The 20,762-nt window shown below is 41.3% G+C and overlaps 2 protein-coding genes across 3 annotated transcripts; both read right to left on the bottom strand.

The window, feature by feature from the left end:
• Nucleotides 1–1,140: 1,140 nt before the first annotated feature.
• LOC144082382 (uncharacterized) lies at nucleotides 1,141–8,002 on the bottom strand. 2 transcript variants are annotated; one of them, XM_077609512.1, is made up of 3 exons: nucleotides 7,772–8,002; nucleotides 5,623–5,936; nucleotides 1,141–5,333 (listed from the first exon to the last, which is right to left on the bottom strand). In XM_077609512.1, the coding sequence occupies exons 2-3, from the start codon at nucleotides 5,926–5,928 to the stop codon at nucleotides 2,268–2,270; spliced, it is 3,372 nt and encodes a 1,123-aa protein (XP_077465638.1). In that variant the 5' UTR covers nucleotides 5,929–5,936; nucleotides 7,772–8,002; the 3' UTR covers nucleotides 1,141–2,267. The 2 variants fall into 2 exon arrangements, with proteins under 2 accessions (XP_077465638.1, XP_077465639.1); XM_077609513.1 differs by having other exon boundaries at nucleotides 5,623–5,932; nucleotides 7,772–7,965.
• A 7,360-nt stretch (nucleotides 8,003–15,362) lies between these two features.
• Nucleotides 15,363–18,728, bottom strand: LOC144082704 (T-box transcription factor TBX22-like). Its single transcript, XM_077609999.1, has 6 exons — nucleotides 18,631–18,728; nucleotides 17,998–18,172; nucleotides 16,872–17,036; nucleotides 16,396–16,460; nucleotides 16,113–16,198; nucleotides 15,363–16,043 (listed from the first exon to the last, which is right to left on the bottom strand). The coding sequence occupies exons 1-6, from the start codon at nucleotides 18,726–18,728 to the stop codon at nucleotides 15,514–15,516; spliced, it is 1,119 nt and encodes a 372-aa protein (XP_077466125.1). The 3' UTR covers nucleotides 15,363–15,513.
• Between the last annotated feature and the right edge of the window lie 2,034 nt (nucleotides 18,729–20,762).

Here is a 20,762-nt window from a genome sequence, read left to right as displayed (position 1 = left end):
GTGCACGAGTGGGCTGCCTATTAGGAAAATTGATGTGCATACAGTTGTGTGTTGGTGCATATACACACCCATGTGTGTATCTGTGTGTGCGTAGTGCTTTGACATCACTGCTGCCGTCACTGCAGCCACTTCACGGTGACTCCCTTGTGACTTGAAGGCCTGACAGCCTCCCACACTTTTCCCATCAACTCCCCTCTTCCTCCCACCTCTTGCTTTATCTCTCCCTTTCCACCTCGCATTGTCTTATTGTCACCTTCTCAACTCCATTTTGTCTTTTTTTCCCACACATCCACTATCTTGAGCCTTTTATTTTACCCGTCCCCTAGTCTTTTGTTTCTCTCAACATCACCACCATTTTTCAGTGTGGGTCTTCCCTGTCCTACGTCATCCGCTTACGTTCCCGAAAGACTGTCTGTACCTGTCTCTATGGAAACCCCAAGTGGACAAGAGTGGCTCTGAGGTCTGTGAGATGCTGATACAGTGCCTCGAAGATCACACACGCCTTCCCTCTCCCAGGGAGCAATACAAGCTAGAGCAAGCCTACAATGGGAGAAGATGGATAGCATGTGAACGTAGGAAACTGGGCTCGCATACGCATTCCCCTGAAGGCATTCCCTTCACGTGCCCACGATATAATTAGAGAAGAGAGAGAATCAGGTGGGAGGGAGTTTCCTTGTAAAATGGCACCCCCTGATCAGGAAAAATGGCCTCTTCCTCACATTTACACTTTTTTTCAACCAGCTTCCTTGCAGGGATGTACAACAACACCCTCAACACCTAAGAAGGGCGGGTTATTTGTGATGACGGACTTGGCTTCACTGTTTTGCCACTTCATGACACTATTGTGATGAGATTGTTATGTTTAATTAAATCAATGCAGCTCCACATCATGGTTTTAAAAATGAACAAGCAACACAATACCTTTGTTTTGGCAAAAGACTGAAAACAAACTGAGGTGGTATTTGAGTTCTCCTTTATTTATCAAATTGCACATGAAGAAACTACAACACATAAATACATAAAAGAAGACATCAAAACAGGCAGCAGTGACAGGGGTCACAATTTAAACATGAAACCTACACCCCAAGTCCAGACCCACCCCATTACCACCCCCAGTGCAGTAAGATAAAGACTCGTATATCTTTCAGTTAGGCACTTGAATTCCCTTTCCAACCATCTTTGGTCATAGTTGCTCTGTAGATTCAAACTGGGTTCAAATGTTTGAGGAATTGTTTCATGAAAAACAGCGGTGCTGCTTTTTTTGTTTGTTAAAAGGGTTTAAAGGCAGTTCCTTTTACTGTAGCCATGCTTAGAAATGACCCAAAGATGGTTACTGTATAACCTGACCACATGTGTAGGATAAAGTAAGTTGTCCAATATGTCACATGAATACATAAAGGACTTCACCAACAAAAGGAACGCAGCACACATTTTACTGTTGTGAATGATGGATTGTGTTCACAAACAACTTACTGTTACTGTAACGAATATGTTGTACAGTCTCTTGAAAAGGCATTGTGAAAAAACAGTTGGATTTTCATTTAGTATAATCTTGGAAAGTCTTGCAAAAATATAAATATTTCTTTTATTTTATTAAGAGCCTTTGAATTGTGTCATGTGTTATGTATGTATAGTATACTGAGCCACTCATGCATTGTCTGATTTCTTGTCAATTTTGGAATACTATGTGTGTGTTCACATGTGTACATGCATGGAATTAAAATATAACACTTAACAAATTGGTAAATCCACTTTTTTAAGACCTCAAAATGTACTTTTCAGTAAATGGAAAACATAGTTGTACATTTACATTAAATTGTTGAGGGAACAATGTCACACAGTATTTGGCAGTGAGAGAACAGTCCCATGTAGTCCATGCACTATATTAATCACAGGCAAGGTCCACGCGATAAACAAACCCAGTTAGAACAACACAGTAATAACAGGAGAAAAACACACAGAAATCCAAGAGCCTGGAAGTACATTTGCATGTCCATGAAGGTCAGCTACCCATCTTTGGTCCCGGAGATGCCAAAGGTATGTGACGCATGGTTCCACGGCATTTTCAGGAACGATACATGATGTTTTTGAATCTGCAACAATTTTCTTGTTTAAAGTGAAGAGTACAAATGGAGGGAAAGTACCCCTCATTCAGCAAAAAGTATATGTAATAGGCCAAAGCCTACATATTTCCCTTTGCCATCTCTCAGCTCATTGAAAGCATGTTTCCCCCTTGCTGCTGCTACTCATACATGTTTGATTTCTAGTTAAACTAATCCTGTCTGTGTGTGTAAGTGTAAGGGGTACGGTTGGTAAAGGAGAGTTGATCCTCCCTGGGGTATAAAGTAGCTGCAGTAGCTGGGTTCTGTTAGATAGGGAGTGTTGTGCTCGGCGAGGTATGGCGCAGGCTGATAGAAGCATGTGACATGGTCCGTGTTGGGGATGATGTTCTGCTCCCCTAGAACTTTCAGGGCTAGCACTGTGATCATGTTGAGAGTCTGGCGCCTCTCATGGCCCATCAGGCACACGGTGCTGTCATCAACCACACGGCGTAGCGTCATTAGGTACTGATACTTGCTTCTCTCTTCACCGATGAAGTGATTCTTCAAGTAGGATAAGATCTTTCTTTGCTGCTCCTGCACATCAGGGAAATCAATGAAAAAGCGTGAGCACATGTATCGCTCAAGTGACTTGATTTGAGTCTCGCTGGCTGGTCGATAGTCTCTGACCAGCAGGTTGCTGTATTTCAACAAGCCGCCACCTCGGATTTCCTCGGGGTTCCTCGTCGCGATTAAGCGGTAGCGCAAGTGGTCCATGGCGGCCTCAAAGTCGCCGTACATGCTCTCAGCTAGGATCTCCACAGCTGGGATATGGTCAACAGCCTGCGGATCGGTGCTCCGCTCAGTTACCTGTGGAGTCGTTTCAAGAGCTACGTTGTTCTCAGACACCAAACTGGATGCTTCATCGGTGTTCAAAGCGCCCGGTTCACTTGTGTTCCCACACTGAGAGGAGGGCAATGCATGCGATGTTGCGCTTGCGACTGTGATTGGAAAAGAGACAGGCTCTGGTACCTGAGTTAACAAAGAAATGTAAGACTGTTCTGTGTCATCTTCAAGTTGTGTGACGGGGACACCGTGCAGGATAGAAGGCTCTTCAAACTGTTCCTCATTGACTGCATTGTCGATTACAGGCCCAGCGTCTGAGCATATCTGAGGATCGTCTGTTTTCACTTGTGGGGTGAAGCAGAGGAGGGGTGGGCTGAGGCACGGAGAAGGAGGAGGGCTTAGACTAAGCATTGGAGGGGTGAGGTATGGAGGTGAGCTGATGCAGGAGGAGGTGGGACTGAAGCTCAAGGGTGGTGAGCTGTAACTGGTGGCAGAGCTGGCAGTTTGCAGCGTTGAAGATGAAAGGCAGTGAGTGGGAGGAGTCACGCATGGTGGAGGGCTAAGGTTTGGGGGTGAAGGAGTGAAGCAGGGAGGGGAGAAACTGAGTATGGGAGGGGAACGACGTGGAAAGTTTAGGGAGGGGTGGGAAGTCGTCTTTTCATTGCTGACATTTGGCTCATCCAATGATTCACCGGATTCAGCTTCAGAGGTATGCGGAGCCTGTTGGGCATTTGAGCTGGATTTATCAATGGGTGAGTCCAAGCCATTGCGAGGTTCAGTTTGTTTCAGTGGTGAAGCAGAATTTTCACGAGATGACTGACTCTGCTCAGCCAATTGGGTTCGCTCCGCCTTGCTCTGAAGGTCAGGCCCGCAAGAGCACTCAGTGAGTAACTCAGAAGTTTCCGAGTCCAGAGGTAGAATAGTGACAGATTGAGGAGGCGGATCAGGAGTCGAGGGGAAATCCACTATTGATAGATGGTCACCGGTTGATTTGCTTTCAGGCCTTGAGGTTGTTGTCGTCTTAGGTGCGATTGTTGTGGGGTCTGAATCTGCATCCACAGCAAGCTCTAGTTTTAGATCTCCGGGAAGATCAGGTTCGGGGCTCGAGGAAGAGTTTGGATCTAAACTGGAGTCTGCAATGGCCTCACTCTCAAAGGCCGGGACAGAGAAAGGAAAAGTGGCGACCTTTCGACACATCCTCCGCGGGGGCTTAGGAGATGAATGTTTCAGCACCACCATATGAGAGAGTCTCTCTGAGACCTTCGAAGAAGAAGGAGAGGAGGTGTTTTTGTCAGAAACAAGGCCTGGTGGTGTAGGTGTTTCCTGAGTACCTGCAATACTGTCAGCTCCATCGGGCGATCTCTCAATTTGGACTGTGCTGGGTGTTTCAAGGGATTTGTTGCATGTAAGCGTTGTGATAGAAATGGAGGCGACGCAATTTTTGGCCTGAGTGTGATCTGTTATTTCTATCAATGCTTTAAATTTTTGTGATATTTCACTTTTTTTCATTTCCTCTTCATTCTCCGGATCGATCAGTAAATCAATTTGAACTTTCTTTTTATCTGCCAAAGCGCTGTCTCCCCTTACTTGGGAAGTTTCAACATCTTGCTTAGACAAAGATTGGGTTTCATCTTTTACACTTTCACTCAAACTCTGATCGGTATTCATATCCTCCTCAGATGTTTCTTTCTTTTCCGACAGTCTCATGGACTGGGTCGGTTTTGGGATGGTTGTGCATTCCATTTTCTCTGTGAGTACTTCTTGTTTGTCGGCAGGTTTAGTCGGATTTAAATAGACTAGTTTGGAGTGTTGTGAGTATTTGGTTGAGTCTGAAGACGGCGGATCAGCATTGAGTTTACACACAGCATTGTTGGTCTCAGTGGTTTGTTTCTCTGTTGCGATCATGCTTGAAGAGGCATGCTCAGGGGGTTTGGGTTGGTTAAGGTTTTCCCTCTGCTCTTTCACTTCTACGGGTGTTTTATCTTTGTTATTTTCTTCTTTTGTGGAGAGTTTTGTCGATTTAATTGCATTTTCTGTTCCGTCCATCCCATCGCTAAGTTTTGAAAGCTTGCCTACGTTGGCTCCTTTCTCTATAGGGGATGCAGTTTCCATTTTGGATTTTTCTGTTCTTTTAGAGTTGGCCTCTGTTACATTATTACGATTTTGTTGCATCTCCTGCAGGTAGGATTCAAGAAGGCGATCCAAAATGATTTGAAAGGAATCGACACTGAACTCAAACTGCCTTCTTAGCATGCTTACAAATTTGAGCTCCAGGTTTTTGCCGCTGTTGTTTGACAATGAGATGAGGCTCCAACGGTCCTGCTCATTAAAAACTTTGACCATCTTTTGGACGTAGGCCTCTTTCATTGTTGCGCTGCTGATCCTCTCTCTGTTGACCCCTGCTGGCAGGCAGTCCAGCAAGCAAGCAAGTACTGACTCTTTGATCACCTGTGGGAAAAGGGAAACAATATGACAAAGATGATAAAGAATGACTGCAATATTGCTTGTAATATTGGACTTTGGATTCAGGTGTAATTCACTTATAAATGTTGAAAACAATTTGTCTTGTTTGTGAAATAAATTCTAATTGAATTGGTTTGGATTGAAAGCCTTTCTGAGTCAAAATGAAAAGCATAAGAATCAATATTGTTGTAAAAAAGAGAAAGTAACTAGTGCCACTGTGCTCACTCCAAAAAATAACAAATATTTCACTGACAGTTTCCTTTTTGTAATATACCTGAAACTCCTCTTGACTGGGCAGCTCCACTCCGAAAATGATATCCAGGTCTTTGTAGCTCAATCTGTTGTCTTGGACCAGAACATGGCTAGCCGTGGAGCCATTTAGACGTACATCTCGTACTACGATGCCCTGCTTCTGAAGACTAGCCCGTACAGCAATGATGATATCTCGAGGGCGGAGCTCCAGTGTTGGGAAGTTCCCACGGCCGTGAATGGGAACAATATCTGACAGAACTTGATGGAGAACTGCCACTTGCTCAGGCTTCAGGCTGTGGAACCGCTGACTGGATTTGATTTCAGACATGCTGCTGCCTTAAATGAGAGGAAAATTTAAAAAAGGAGAGTTCATTAATCTATAAACCACCAAATGTTTAACTCACTCTACCACACAGACACACAGAGAGTGAGAGAGTGTTCCTGCCATTCAGATGCCTGCTAGTCACAGTTTGCCTGAGAGCTTATGTTACTCCTGTGTTGACAACCTGGCGCATGTAGTCATTCATGAAGCATTGCCTGATGTAAATGTCATTTCTTTTTCTGCAACCTGACCACAGCAAATTAAGAAAAAGTGTTTCATAGGATAATTGAATCTGAAATGAATCTGTGGTGGTATCCAATATATCTAGGACTTTGTTGGCACTCGATTTGGGCCTGAAACATTATATTAGTAAAGCTCTAAACCACAGTTATTTGATATCCACACATAGTATGTGTTGTAATGAGCAAAAACCAAATAATGTGCATTGGTTCGAACTGCTGAGATATTTATCATTTGATTGTTTCCGCGAGCAATGCAAGAGTTAAGCTGAATGAGTCATCGCCAGCAGATTTCATTAATCACACCAACATCACGAATTAAGGACGCACATCTGGTTTGTTTTGGTGTGTACACAGCACAAGTGCATAATTTGCTAAAAATAAATCTTTCATCCGAGTGAGCCAATGAGATCATTTTCGATACACCTTTGGGGAAAAGGAGAATCTAATTAATCCTTTTGACTGCTTTTATAGGCAGTTGTATAATAGGCACCCTCAGTCACTCTTGGAAAATTGCCCATATTTTTTCATTAACAGAAGAAACACTTTCTAAGTCAATGCCTGCGTCTTGAGTTGCAGCTTGTGCTCACGCACGTGTCAAGTCTTCCAGGGAGTTTGACTAGGAAAATGTGATTCATTGAAGCCTATAATGATCTACTCTTGGTTTTAACTAGCTCATGTCAGTCACTGCTAAAGCTGAATACAACTGATTGCTGTGATTTGCCAATACTTGAAGACAAACAGTGGGGTACTAATGAACAATAAGAGGTAGTGCTCAGTCAGTTATTAGTCAGTAACAACAACAAACCATCTTCAATAGAGTCTTTGTGAATCTTACGGCCCACACTGTAGTTTCAGTGACTCAACAATTGTCATTAATATTTGATTCTATTACAACTGGAAAGTGACAAAAACAAAATGCAATTGAGGCTTGGATTAGGCAGGGATGAGTACAGGATGTTTACCAAAAAGATGTTCAATGTGAAAAACCACACAGGCTTGATGAATGCACATCTTGATGTTAGCATAAGCCATACAAAATAATAAAACCATGACTTCATAATGCAATGGTCCATTGCAGGAGTGCTTTCCAGCTACCCTTTTTGTCTCCCTTTCCCCTTTTACACTCTTGTGCAAACTTGCAGCCTGAGTGACTCATATAGGCGTATCAGCTCAGCTCACACATAATGCTTGGCTTTGGTACTCACGGAATTCAATTGAAAAATCAAAGACCCAGAAAGACTGTCCTCTCCACTTAGCCTTCAATGATAAGCATAACCAAAACAACTGTAATATATAGTGGGACAATTACAGTATTCTGTAGTGAATTGTGGATGTGACTAATTTCTTTTAATATATAGTTTATTTTTCTTTTTTGTCTAAAACAAACTTCATCTTCACTGTGTGATTCCTGAAAGAAGCTGATGGTAACTTCAGGTAATTTTCCTTTGTCACTAGTCTTGTTGGTTCAATTTGACCATGTGAAATTAAAACTGACATGCCAAGGAACTGTATTTGTTTTCCTCTTGGTTTGAGGGTAACTTCATGCAAATCATTATTGATGGTAGCAGAAGTGAAGGAATTACCTGCATCATGCTGACCGATCTTACCTGTTGCTGAGGCAGAGCAACTTGCTCCTGTTCTCGCAGCTGTGATCAAACCTCACGGACCACCGTGATTCACGTTTAGATGGTCTAAGAGTGTCTTTCCGTTGGAAGTCTTGATTATCACCGGTGACACACGCCTCTGATGCTACTTGTTCGTCTGCATGGGATTCTATTCCACAGCAGATATATGAGGAGGTTCCACTTCACCCGGGCGCTGTCCACAAGGTGCTTGGTGCTGAAATGAAGACTCCACTCAGTCCTCTCTTGTTTTCTTCCTCGGGTGCCCGGAGCGTAACGCAGTTTCCATGGCGACCTGCCGTCATTCATTTATGGCTGGGGAGCGTTGCGCGTGCGTGCGTGTGCGTGCGTGTGCGTGCGTGCGTGTGCGCGTGTGTGTGTGTGTTGTTTCACGCGCGCCTGCATGCGCTTGCTGAAGTCACACACAGTAAACACAGTGCAGGTTACAACCACAGCAAAAGGTTTAAATTAAATCTTATTTCGATTGAACTGGATGTTAGGTTAAAAAAAACCGCAAGTGTGAAAGCACCACAATTAGGACAAATATGATTTGACTTCGTGGCTTCAGGTGGCTGAAAATTTCACCACTTAAAGAGCAGCTGCCTGGAATAGAATTAATGATTTAGGAAACACTTGAAAATATTTTCCCTGTCACCCACGTACACATTGATATCCGGTGTCCACACTGGGCATACAGCTATGAGTCATCCGAGCTGCTCCCTTCCTTGACCCAGCTCTTAATCCCACCCATGCGGTCGCACGTACGCACACAAACCATTTTCAATACAAATTCTTTCTACAGCATCATTTTACTTTATTTTGACCAAAGGTGCCCAATGCACTCTCTGTTTGTGTGTGTAAATCAAATAACAATTACAAAGTGGCAGTGAACAGTGGGGAAAATGTTTCATACTGGATGCGTCACAAACAAGTGACAAAACACACAAGGGAAAACATCTAGATAAATGGCGTAGACCTTTGTGGAAAATGTCAAATTACTCCTTCACAGGAGAAGAGAGCATAAATTACGTCACTAGACCTGGCCCACAACCTTGCAATACCGCGAACAAACTATTTTTAGAATGGACTGAACTTGTTTGCCTCGGACACGCGCGCTCGTCTACTTGGAGAACAGTCGTGACGTAGGAGGCGCGGTCACGCGATGCAAAATCGTGACCGATTTGATGACGACGAAAGGAACCCAGAGGCATTGAACAATTGAACAACAATGTGTATGATGTTTGTGTGTGCATGGATATCTATATCTATATCTATCTATATATATATATATATATATATATATATATATATATATATATATATATATATATATATATATATATATATGACTCACACAAGGTTGGATTACCCCTGAAACACTAGTAATTGGTATAGTGCTAAACTATGTAACTATGTATTACACTGTAAATGTAACATGTTGACTTTGCTTAATTAGCCAACATCAACAAAAATATGATTGAAACATTTTTGCACCCAAAACCAATGTTTTTCTTCCTGAAAAAAAAGTTTTGGGAGTTTAAGCACGGTTAAAATTGCAAACAGAGCAACACTAGGTAAAAAGTGACACCAAGTGGACGAATATCAATATGACAATGGCATTTCCAACATCTTCAACCAATGACTTTCAACACATTGTCCAGCTATTCATTCGTTCTTGTCCTGCCATTTCTTGAGGGAAATTGGCCATTGAGACGGTCTCTTAGGATGGCATGTATTTATTTGTTTGTTTAAGTAGATATAATTGCTATCAGGCCCCCCAAAAACCCATGGTTTCCATTTTCACAATTCTTTAATTTTACTATTCATCCAACCATTATTAAAAGCCTTTACAAAACAATGTTTTTTTTCCACTTGTCATTCCATGGCTGTTTTGTTAAAGAATGCAGATGGACATGCATCTTCTTTCTTCTATCCTACGCCCCCCTTTCCTCCTCCTCCACTCTGCCAACAGGGAACAGATGAGAGGTCAAAGGTGTCACCTGTAGAGGAAGCGGCCTTCTGCCGCTCGCATGCCATTGCCTTATTACACACATACGTAGTTGGCTCCATCTTGGGGGGAGGTGAGACTCAGATGGGAGCCATTACAGGTGCTATCAAAGCGGGAACAAATATCTATACATGAACATAGCCGCAACCCTGTGGCTGATGGGAGTCCTCTAGAGTGACACTCAGCCACCTCTGACCCTTTTTGTGTCCTTCCTAATTATCATCAGCTCGCACTTAACTGCATCCACAATCATCATCAGTGGCCCCAAACTGAAACAAATCCATTTTGCAGGTTAGGCACTTTGATGCGTGACATGACTGGGGGGAATTTGATTCACACATGAATCTTTTACTCCTCAAGAGTTACTCCTATTTTCTACAGACCCATGTGATCCAGCGGCTGTCAATCATTTGTTTTCCATGGAGTTAGATTACCTCAAGTTCAAATTTTGTTTGCATCCCCAGTTAAAGAATATTAAAATAAATTAATGTTTTCCATTTTAAAATGACTTTTAGCAATCATATGCAATCCAATTCCTTTAACACCATAGAGTTTAATAGACGTCTTCGCTGCAGCCGATTTATTGGCGTACATACTTTCTGTTTCTCTACGGTGCAGAATTTGCAAATCAGTGGAATCGATAATTTTGTGGACGAGAAGCGCACTTTTATTATACGACCTCCAAAGAGTAGTCGATGTCTCAGAGCACGGTAGAACACTGATCTTTTTCGTGTTATGATAGATTACAGATGCATCAGTGTTAACGTGCATAACACTCTATAGGACTTCATTTCACAATATAAAAAAACAAAGATTTAAGTAAATCCCAAAAAATGTAAATTAAATTAATTCTGCTTTAAAATGCTTTGATACTTTTTTCAATTAAACTACACAATTCTGTAACAAAAACATTGAAAAACAAGGTAATAAAATGAACTCATAAAACATCAAAACATACATTGTTCCTGAACAAACATGGACATCTTTCAAGAGAGGTAACACCCAACTCGAAATCATAATTTCATAGAGAAATGTGTCAACTTTCTACAATCCACGACACACTCTTCATGCACCAGGGCAGGGGTGGCCAACTCCGGTCCTCGAGAGCCGCTATCCGGTCTGTTTTCCATGTCTCCCTCCACCAACACACCTGAATCAAATAATCAGGATCGGTATCAATCTTCTGGATGGCTTGCTGACGAGTTGGTCATTTGATTCAGGTGTGCTAGAAGAGGGAGATATGGAAAACACACAGGATAGCGGCTCTCGAGGACCGGAGTTGGCCACCCCTGCACCAGGGTAAGACACGCTTTTATTTCCTCCTCTCCTTGTCACCTTGTGTCCGTCCAGCCTCCAATTTGAAATACCCAACTATATGTGAAAGGTCAGGTCAAACACAGGAAACTGAACTGATTGGTTCGATTTAGGTATCGACGGGCATATGTGACAAATAGGTTGCTATCGCCACTCCTTATAAGTGTGTGTCTAATCGTTTCAGCTCAAGGCTTCCCCTGTTTCTATTCACCCCTTAACCACAGTTTCCTGTCAGATGTGTCGAGCCTGCTTTTAATTCGTTTTACTGTCTTGTACTAAAATACATGTGCCAATAGAACTAGCCACCTCCATCATCGTTTTGTAGCTAATGCTTCATTCAAGACTCAATACATGGTCTGCTCCCAATCTCAGACACTGTCACACACACACTGACACTAACACATACCTGATCCTGCCACCCGTTCCCTTTCTTAACCCTTTTTACCCCCCATTTAACCGTCACCTAACCCCTTCACCTGCTCGGATATCTCTTGCCAAGAAACAGCCCACTTGAACTTTTTACTTTTCGTTTTAGATCTGGTTACGTTGCTGCACATTTTCTTAATTTTCATTGTATTATTACAAGCAGGGAACAGTGGCCTGAAGCTAAATTAAACAAGTGACTCATTTCGGTGTAGCAAATTCATTTTTTAGGGACTTACGTCAGGTTTAGCCAAGATCAGTATGCTTGAAAGAATCCTCCAAGATGAGAAGTTTTTTTTCATAAAATGATTTATATGGTGGCTTTCCCTACTTTGATAACTCAAGTGTCACTGAATTGACATGTCGACTATCTCATACCAGTCAACGAGTGTACTGGTGGGTCTGCGTGTTTCTGTGTGTGTGTGTGTGTGTGTGTGTGTGTGTGTGAGTGTGTGTGTGTGTGTGTGTGTGTGTGTGTGTGTGTGTGTGTGTGATGCATATGGTAAAACACTCAGCAGGTCTGCTGTTAGTCACACTCCTGCGTCTCAAATTGAATTAGCATTGACAGCGCGCAGCGTCGGCGGTGTGTTAGTTGGTGTGTGTGGTTGTGTGAGGTGAGGGTGCTCGCTGTTGGCAGGTTGTCCATCTTAGTGTGGAACAGAAGCGAGCTAGAGTGAGAAAGAAAGAGAGAGAGTGTAACACAGAGACAGAAGGCCATCCCCCTGAAATCAATTAGCGGGTCTATAGATATGGGAATATGATGGGCACATCCTGTAGACTGGGCAACCAGACAGACAGCACCATCTGGGGTAGCAGGCAGGTCAATCTTGGGCTGACATGAAAGAGCGAGGGCAGGAAAAAAAAGAGGTATCCCACCTAGCATTAAATCACACTTTTCTGGCCACAACCGACACTTCACCCCGTGCTCAAACCCGCCATCCGATATGTCACCTGGAAAGATCCATTCTCTTCGATCGTTCTCAGCTCTTTTCAGTATATTTGTTCCTGGGGTGATAACCTGTCATAGAAAGGAAGCAAAAAATAGAGAGCAATGATTTACACATGATAGGCTAAAGGAATATGTTTCGATTTATGGCTGTGGGATTGAATGAAACTCATGCTGGAGAATAGGACTCTCTCGCTATTTCTGTACTCTGTGTTGGAAAAATATTCTTGTAATTGGTATGGACGATATCAATAGAGTTGTAATTAAAATCAGTAATTGTAGGTGAATGTTTGTTACATGTAAGTTAACATTTTGAATTCCATTGACATTTCTTAAATGAACTCATTAGGTACCATTTACTGTCATAGGCATCCAACCCATTTTGTCTGGCAGTGATCATTCAATTGATCCTTTGAAGACTTTGATAACAATCCTAAGAGTTTGTATGTACATGTGTTGTCCCTTTAAGAAGCTACGTCAGTCAGGGTCTTAACAAGTTCTCCAACAAAAAACAATAAAAGTCCGGGAAATTTGGAGCTTTTCCTTAGCCTAATAATTACTAGGGCATTAAGTGTGACTAAATAGTAATTCACAGTTTGTATTTAGGGAATTTGAGCAACGATTTAAATGATAATTATCACTTACCTTCCGGGCGACCAAAAGACCGGCGACCAATCGACCGTGTACCCACATATGTAGACCAGGTGCATGGACCACGTGTTTAAACTGTTTGTCCTAAAATCATTTAACCTCTGCTCCTGTAACACAGCGCCCGTCAGGGAGCGCATGCCAATGCCCAAACACACACGCAAACTTGCTGACATTCTGTTAGAAGCATTTGGACACACTGCATGCCGAGAGCGACCTCTGCTATTGCTATGTTGAGCATATGCTAAGCGCATTCACTGATAAAGATGTCTGAATCCATCATGAATGGGATCCAGTTACACTATCTAACAGCACTACTAAAGATAGTGCTATGTCATGAATTTCAGGATCCTGGAGGCATTTTTTGCTGTTTGATTGGTCTAAAGAAGAGCACTTAATAACTGTTAAACTGCCCTTGCTTTTCACATTACTCACTTAGTGTAATTCAATTTCATCCACAGCTGTTTTCACTCTCAACTTTACAGCTGAGGTCAGTCACATTCAATAATCTGACCCAATAAAAAAACCTGTTTTATTAGGTTTGTAGAGAAAATAGCATCCAGTGTAAATAAGATTGAGAGAGCCAAACACAAAGCAGGCTGAAGTTGCCTGTGTAAACCTACGTGATGGTGAGAAACTACCCAGCAGCTATTATTAGGAGATAACTTGCATGTATGTGGCGTGTGTGTGTGTGAGCAAAGTGTATGTTAATCTAATGAAGGCAGAGTATATTTACACTTCCAGCCTAGCCTCTCTCATTTCAGGATGCCATTTCACATGATTGGAAGCAAATGACTTCAGGGTCAAATTTCTTTCCCCTCACTCCTTGTCAATCAGACTAGACTAGTCCAGTTACTTCCTACCTTGTGTTATTATAAAATTAAATCAGCATAGTTTCCTTATTGTTTTAAGGCACCGCCTTCTAAAATATCCCACGGACATGATTGCAAGCAAATTTGTCAAACAGGTTGATTTTTTTTACATACGCTCTTTTGAAATCAAATGCAATTCATTTGAAAGAACATATTTATTGCAAGATAATGATTGCCAGAAGACACAATCGAAGAAGTAATCGAGAAAACATCCTAAATTATTGAACCAATGTATTTCCACTAAATCCCTTTATTTTCAAACTGAATGCATTGAGGGGAAGGCCTTTATTTATGTTACTGAATGTATTTTCTTAATAACCAAGCACCATTTATCATTACAATAAAGATGTATCTGTCCTTTCACTTACTTGTTGCAGAATATGAGCATAGCACATCCCCAAATATGCTAAATGGGGGCTTAAACACTGACCATTAAGCAGGTGCTCCCAAGTTACGGATGTATATGCATGTGCAATTTGTGTCTTTATTATTACTGTGTCATATTGGACGCAGATGCAGAATTCAGTTCTCCCAGTATGAAAGCAATTTATCTAATTGAAAAATCAGGAATTAGTTGGGAGTTAAAACTGATTGTCCTGCATAGGCAAACATGGAAATGACAGACAGTATCAAATAGCCACCCGGATTACATGAGTCTGTGGACAAAGGGCCGGCTGTTTGATAGCAACACACCTGACCGCTCAGTCAAACACAGGCAATCCCCTGCCTGAGTTCTTCAATTAACTTCTTCCTGTTATTTCCACGTCTTGTGCGCATTAGCTCACTGTCATGCTTGGCCATGACATGGTAATTGCTGTTTGGCTACGAGCATTTGTCGGGAAACAGGTCATTTCCCCTGCTTTGCCCCAATCGAGATTCAGAGAAGGAGGGGTGTGAGTCTTGAGTCCAATCAGGGAATTGTCACGTCAGCGACCGATCTGGCCAGCTCAGACTATTCTTTATACCTTGTTTCGGAAGCGATTGACAGCGTCAGACGTGTGAATTTACCACCCATTCACAAACTGCTTTTGCAATAATACAATAATAACAACTTGGCTATTTCATAAAAGCCTTTACCATTTGCATAAATAGTCTTTAACATGACAATATTGCTTAGAAATGTCTTGAATACACAGCAAAACATCTTGCTTCCTTGAAAAACTATGTTTTTCCACCGTTATATGTGAATTCTGGTGCATTTAATTTCATTAAAAATATATAGTACATATATTTAAAAAAACAGTGAACAGAAAAATGTTCAATAATTACTTTGAATTAACTCAGTGGCTGTGATTGCCGTTAATGGTTGTTTTTAATTGAATATTTTTCTTATTTGACTAACTACCACAACACATGCTCTCTGAATATTATAATCATACTTGTGCTGGCAGCGATTGACTTAAAAAATAAATCCCTATAAATCTGTGACATCTCACCCTTGACGTCCTTTGTTTTCTTCCCAGAGAACGATAGCAAACTCTGCTTTGGCTTCTTACTGTCATTGGCCTGTAAACTGTCAAAGACGATGGTTGGTAGCCAGACCCCATGAAGCTTGTCGCAGTAGGGCCTCCATGTTGTCTTCAGCTAGTTTGCTGTGTTGACTAACAGGTGAGAGCTGAGGGTTTAAGGGGAAACTACAGCGGTAAAAACAATATGGGGCAGCGCTTTCCGAAAAATGAGGCAATAAAGTAGATCCTTGCGGGCTGAGAGGGCTGGGGAGGGGAATCAAGCATGGAGGGCTCGTTCGAGAAAGACCCGGGTCATGACAATTGGGAGGTTTCTTTCCGTGGACAATAGAGAAGAGTGTGGGATCCGTTAGTGGAGACATCGGCGGGAGCCCTCTGAGTCTATCCGATCCTAAGGAGGAGAAAGTTCTGCCTGGCAATGAAAGGCTCCCCGCGGCTTTTCCGTAAAAAGGAAGCGCAAGAGTTTGAAGAGCGGTGTCCTGGCAAGAGAGCGTTGAAAATGAAAGAAGTGATGATGAAGATGTCAGAGGTAGGAGACTCTTCAGCTGGGAAGATGGACTGCTTGGGGACCCCATGCTCCCTGTTGACAAATGGCAGAAAAATTGAATGAAACTGGAACAAACAGAATGATGACAAGCTGCATTTATACCTTGAAGCTGCATGGCTAAAGGCTTGAAATCCAAGCTGAGAGGAGATCTCCAAGGATATGACTCCAGTAAACCATCCAACACTCCCCTGTGCACACAAAAACAAAAGCATAAATGTAACAGAAACGGCAGAAATGAAAAATGATGTGAGGTGTGACATGTCAAAGAGCGTATCCCAATTTTATAAGCGTTTTAAGTTGTATTAAATTTCTGTGGTTCAACTTAACATCTCTCTTGAGTCCAGTAACTATTTAAAACATTGATGATAAATAAGGTTTGCCATACCGATTCCGTCCTGGATCCCTGAAGCCCTTGGCAAATGGATTCCTGTCGATCTTCAGTTTCGTGATCTTGCCCAGACATGAGAAGTTTTATCAATACAGACATATAGTATGCTTGCCTATCAAAAAGCACAGTTTTAAAACAGCATTTTTAACTGGTAGTCACTCCTGGTGGTGGCCGTCTATTACCAGAGTACAAACACACACACAGGCTGACTTCAAATATTGCGACATGAAAACAGGCCTGATCACATCCAAGATTTTGAGATTAAAATTTGCTGAGGTCAGGCAGGACCGAGCTTCTTACTGGATCAGCTAAATATTCACTACACATCTGTTTTTGGAATATATTTGGCAAAAGAAAAAGCTGAGATTTTTTTTCGTTTAATTTTCAAATAGTTAGCCAACTTTTTGGATGTAGTAATTGCTGTGAAAAAAAAAATTAACATGCTATGGAGCCATGGGGTTTCAGCCAGTTACCTGTTGATTCTGATAGGCTGTGACGGTGGTGAACTCGGTTTCTGGGAAGGAGAAGCTGAACACTCCCTCAGCAGGCAGCGACTGGATCTGGGACAAGTCCACTCTAGGGTCTTGCCGGATGATGTGCACACGCGGCTTGTATTTATGCATGGACTGTAGAATTATCTGGATCAAGAAAGGGTACTATCATACAGTAGTTTTTTTTTAATACTAATTAAAACATTAGCAAATTAACATTCAAAATGTAGCACAAAAAAATTAAAGTGTAAAACATACATCATACTTTCCTAAAACTGAAAGTTTAGTCATCAACAAGCTAAAGCAAAAGTGCAAACATAACAGTTTAGAAAAGTGAAAGCAGAAAAATAGATAAATGATGTAAAGTTGGCAATTTTCTGTGCTTTTTAATGTTGGACGAAACAAGCTGTACAAATAGCTATTATAGAAGCACACTCAATATTAAATAAAGTAAAGAGTACAGAAATCAAGCCAATTACATTTGAGAGTACAGTATTGCTTATTGCCAACACTTAGGTAGTAAATTGACAAATGCTGGAGTAAAAACGCTGCACCTCGGCCTTTTTGTAAATCCGTAATCTTTAGCTATTGAGTTGTATTTTTTATCTACTCCTGTTGATACCCCCAAATAATAATAATGAATAATAATAATTAAAATAATGGCATGAATCTTCTGTAATTTTCCAAATTTGAATTTGTCTGATCATTGTGAATTATTGGGACATTCTAGTATATAATTGTGTTTTTAAATGGAAATCCTAATGAACCCACATTATCTTTTAATATATAACAATTTGTAAGGATCAATACATTGAAAGGAAATTTAAGTCCAAAGATCAATAAAAATAGAAAAATATTTTCAGGCTGGTCAGAACTAAAAATTAAACACGATGTGCAGTCTTTTTTTATCCAATTCTGCAATTGATTAGAATCCAAAATTCCAAAGGTTATCCTTTACTAAAAAAAAATTAATAACTCACAAAAAACTAACTGCAGTCGACAATAGTATTTGTGCCTCTTCTTCCAGAAAATAAATAAATAAGGCATGTGTCAAAAAAAATGTTTTCACAGCTCTCCTTTTGCTTTGAGTCGTTGTTTGTCCACTTACATGTCCCTTGTCGTCCAACTCGTTGTTGGTGAGTTTCACTCGGTCAAAGCTGATCACCTGACGCATCCACGTCTCTCCTGCGCACGGCGAGTCTGCGTGCACGTAGAGCCTGGGTGAGATGCACGAATGGTCTGTGTTTCCTGCCACCATCCACTGGGAGCTGTGGTAAACATACCTACAGGAGTGTATTATATCAGGGAAATGAGAATTAAAAGCAAATTTGCAGGACAACCTAATATCCAGTATATATCCAATATATGAATGCTTTTATTGTCATTATACAAGTATAATTGAATTTAAATATTCACCATGAAGTGCACAAATAACAACAACAAACAAACAGACAAATAAATAATCAATACATTATAACCAAATAAATAAATACATAATCAATAGATAAGTGTAGTCAACATAATAAGTAGTCAACAGCATAAATACTAAGAAGGGAAGTGCACAAATAACAATAGCTTCAGAGAAAGCCAATATGATGAAAAATACATTCTTGTTTGGGGTGAGCGTCCAGTATTTTTCATGCATTGCCTTTTCCACGCACATGACACGCGCGCGCACAGTTTAGGCTCATTTTTTTTTAAAAATAGAACAACTAAATTGATAGTACATTAATAGGTGCACCTGTAACGTTTGGAGTCAACGGGCATGACGTCCATTGCGATGTAATACTGCTGGCAGGGGTCCAGATTCCGCACTTTGACGCGAACGGACGGAAACATTCTCCTGTTAGGAAATGCATTTTAAATGCGCGTATATATTGAAGAAAATGTGGTTAGAACAAAATGGTTAAGTTCAGATCCGAGCCTCCGTGTGGAACATCAGCTCTATGAAGATTTACACGTGTTTGTGTAAACATGTGTAAATCTTCCAAATCCAGATTTCATCTTTAGGGAAAACTAAGTAGCTCTTTCTAGTGGGGACATACATGATACGATTATATTTATCATTCAAATTTGGTGAAAAATAAATAATGCTTAATATAATGCTAAGTTATGGAAGTACTCAAATGATATTGTTTAAGCCTTAAGGTAACCGGAAAATGTGCTCTCTTCAAAAAAATGTTTAATAGTTACTTAAATATATTGCAGACAATTCTAAAGCGTGAAGAAGGACAAGCAAAAATGGTTGGATTGTATGCCAAATTCTAAATCCACAGGTCTTCTTCAGATCACTAGTGAAAAGCAAATTACCTCCCAGCTTTGGTGATGATCATCTCGGTTCCAATCTCGAAAAATCTCTTCCAAAGTTCTGAGCCTTGCAGTTCGACCCGAACCTCTCTTTCCGGACTGCACTCTCCACCATTCGTATTTTTCGATAACCCAGTTTGGACCCCTGTCATCTGTAAATCCACTTTCTTCATTTGAGGCAAAAATGGATCCGCTGAACCTGAAAGTGTCAGGAAAAAAATCAGAAATTGTAGCAGATACATTTCCCTGCCAAATAATTATTTTGATATGACTTCTTTTGGTGACAAGGTTGAAATTCTTCAATGTGCGTGTGCGTGTGTATTTTTCCCCCTTGAAAATGGTGTCAATTAATCTTTAACAGAAACTTTTTAAAATTTTTATTCTTAACGTTTCTCACCAACTAAGAGTTTGGCGTCGTTGTCAGCGTGTCCACGTGAACATGAATTATGTTCCTCTGCCACTTTCATCCTCTTGCATGGTTTCCCCACGAGCGCTTCGACGGAAAAAGCGTGCGCCTTGGAGCTGAGACCTTGCATTTTGGCGGACGACATCCCGGTTGGAGGCTCCGATCTTTGACTTTTGGGATCCCGGCTCACTCGGGAGCTGCAGAAGAACCTCCGAAATTAATCCGGTTCCATTCCAAGTGCTCTCCAAGATGTTCCCCGACATCCAAAGTCATTGATTGTTGATGCGCCTCCCCCCTCGCGCATTACATGATCGTCTCTCTCTCTCTCTCTCGCTCCTAGATTTGTTCGAGAGTTCTACTTTTTCTCTTGTCTTCTTGATCCTCTGTGCGTCACAGAGAGAGGGGGAAAGAAAGAAAGTGAGAGCGAGAGAGAGAGAGAGAGAGAGAGAGAGAGAGAGAGAGAGAGAGAGAAGGAGAGAGAGAGAGAGAAATAGCGTGAGAGAGAGAAAGAAAGAGAAAGAGAGAGAGAGAGAGAAATAGCGTGAGAGAGTAGGGGAAGGCGAGGGGAGAGAGTGAGGGAGAGGGAGAGAGAGAGAGAGAGAGAGAGAGAGAGAGAGAGAGAGAGAGAGAGAGAGAGAGAGAGAGAGAGAGAGAGAGAAAGGGAGAGAGATAGAGAAAGGGAGAGAGAGAGATAGAGAAAGGGAGAGAGAGAGACAGAGAGAGAGAGAGAGAAAGGGAGAGAGAGAGACAGAGAGAGGGAGAGAGAGAGAGAGAGAGAGAGAGAGAGAGAGAGAAAGGGGAGAGAGAGAGGTCCACAGCTGCGCGCATTCCTCACAAACGTCAGCATTAATTTCTGAAAGTTGAATATAGCCAAGATCAATGGAAAATATCACATTATGATCATCATGTGAATTTATCATTTAAAATATAGTGTGGAAAATCACCTAACTGTGCGCAGCCAATTACTGTGGGCTTGATATTGATATATAATATATCATATAATAATAAAAAATATAATTAATTTGCTTGCTTTTTCTTTTCTTTTTTTGTTTTATGTATTCACAAATTGCATCTTTTAGTTTTTATCATTTTTAAGCTTTTCCTGTACTGCTAACTGTTCCACACGATACAAAAAATGCAAATGTTATACCTGCGCGGTG

Source organism: Stigmatopora argus, chromosome 9 (assembly GCF_051989625.1).
Source record: "Stigmatopora argus isolate UIUO_Sarg chromosome 9, RoL_Sarg_1.0, whole genome shotgun sequence".
Classification (NCBI taxonomy): domain Eukaryota; kingdom Metazoa; phylum Chordata; class Actinopteri; order Syngnathiformes; family Syngnathidae; genus Stigmatopora; species Stigmatopora argus.
The sequence above is the reverse complement of the archived record's forward strand: the minus strand, read 5'-3'. Positions and strand labels throughout refer to the sequence as shown.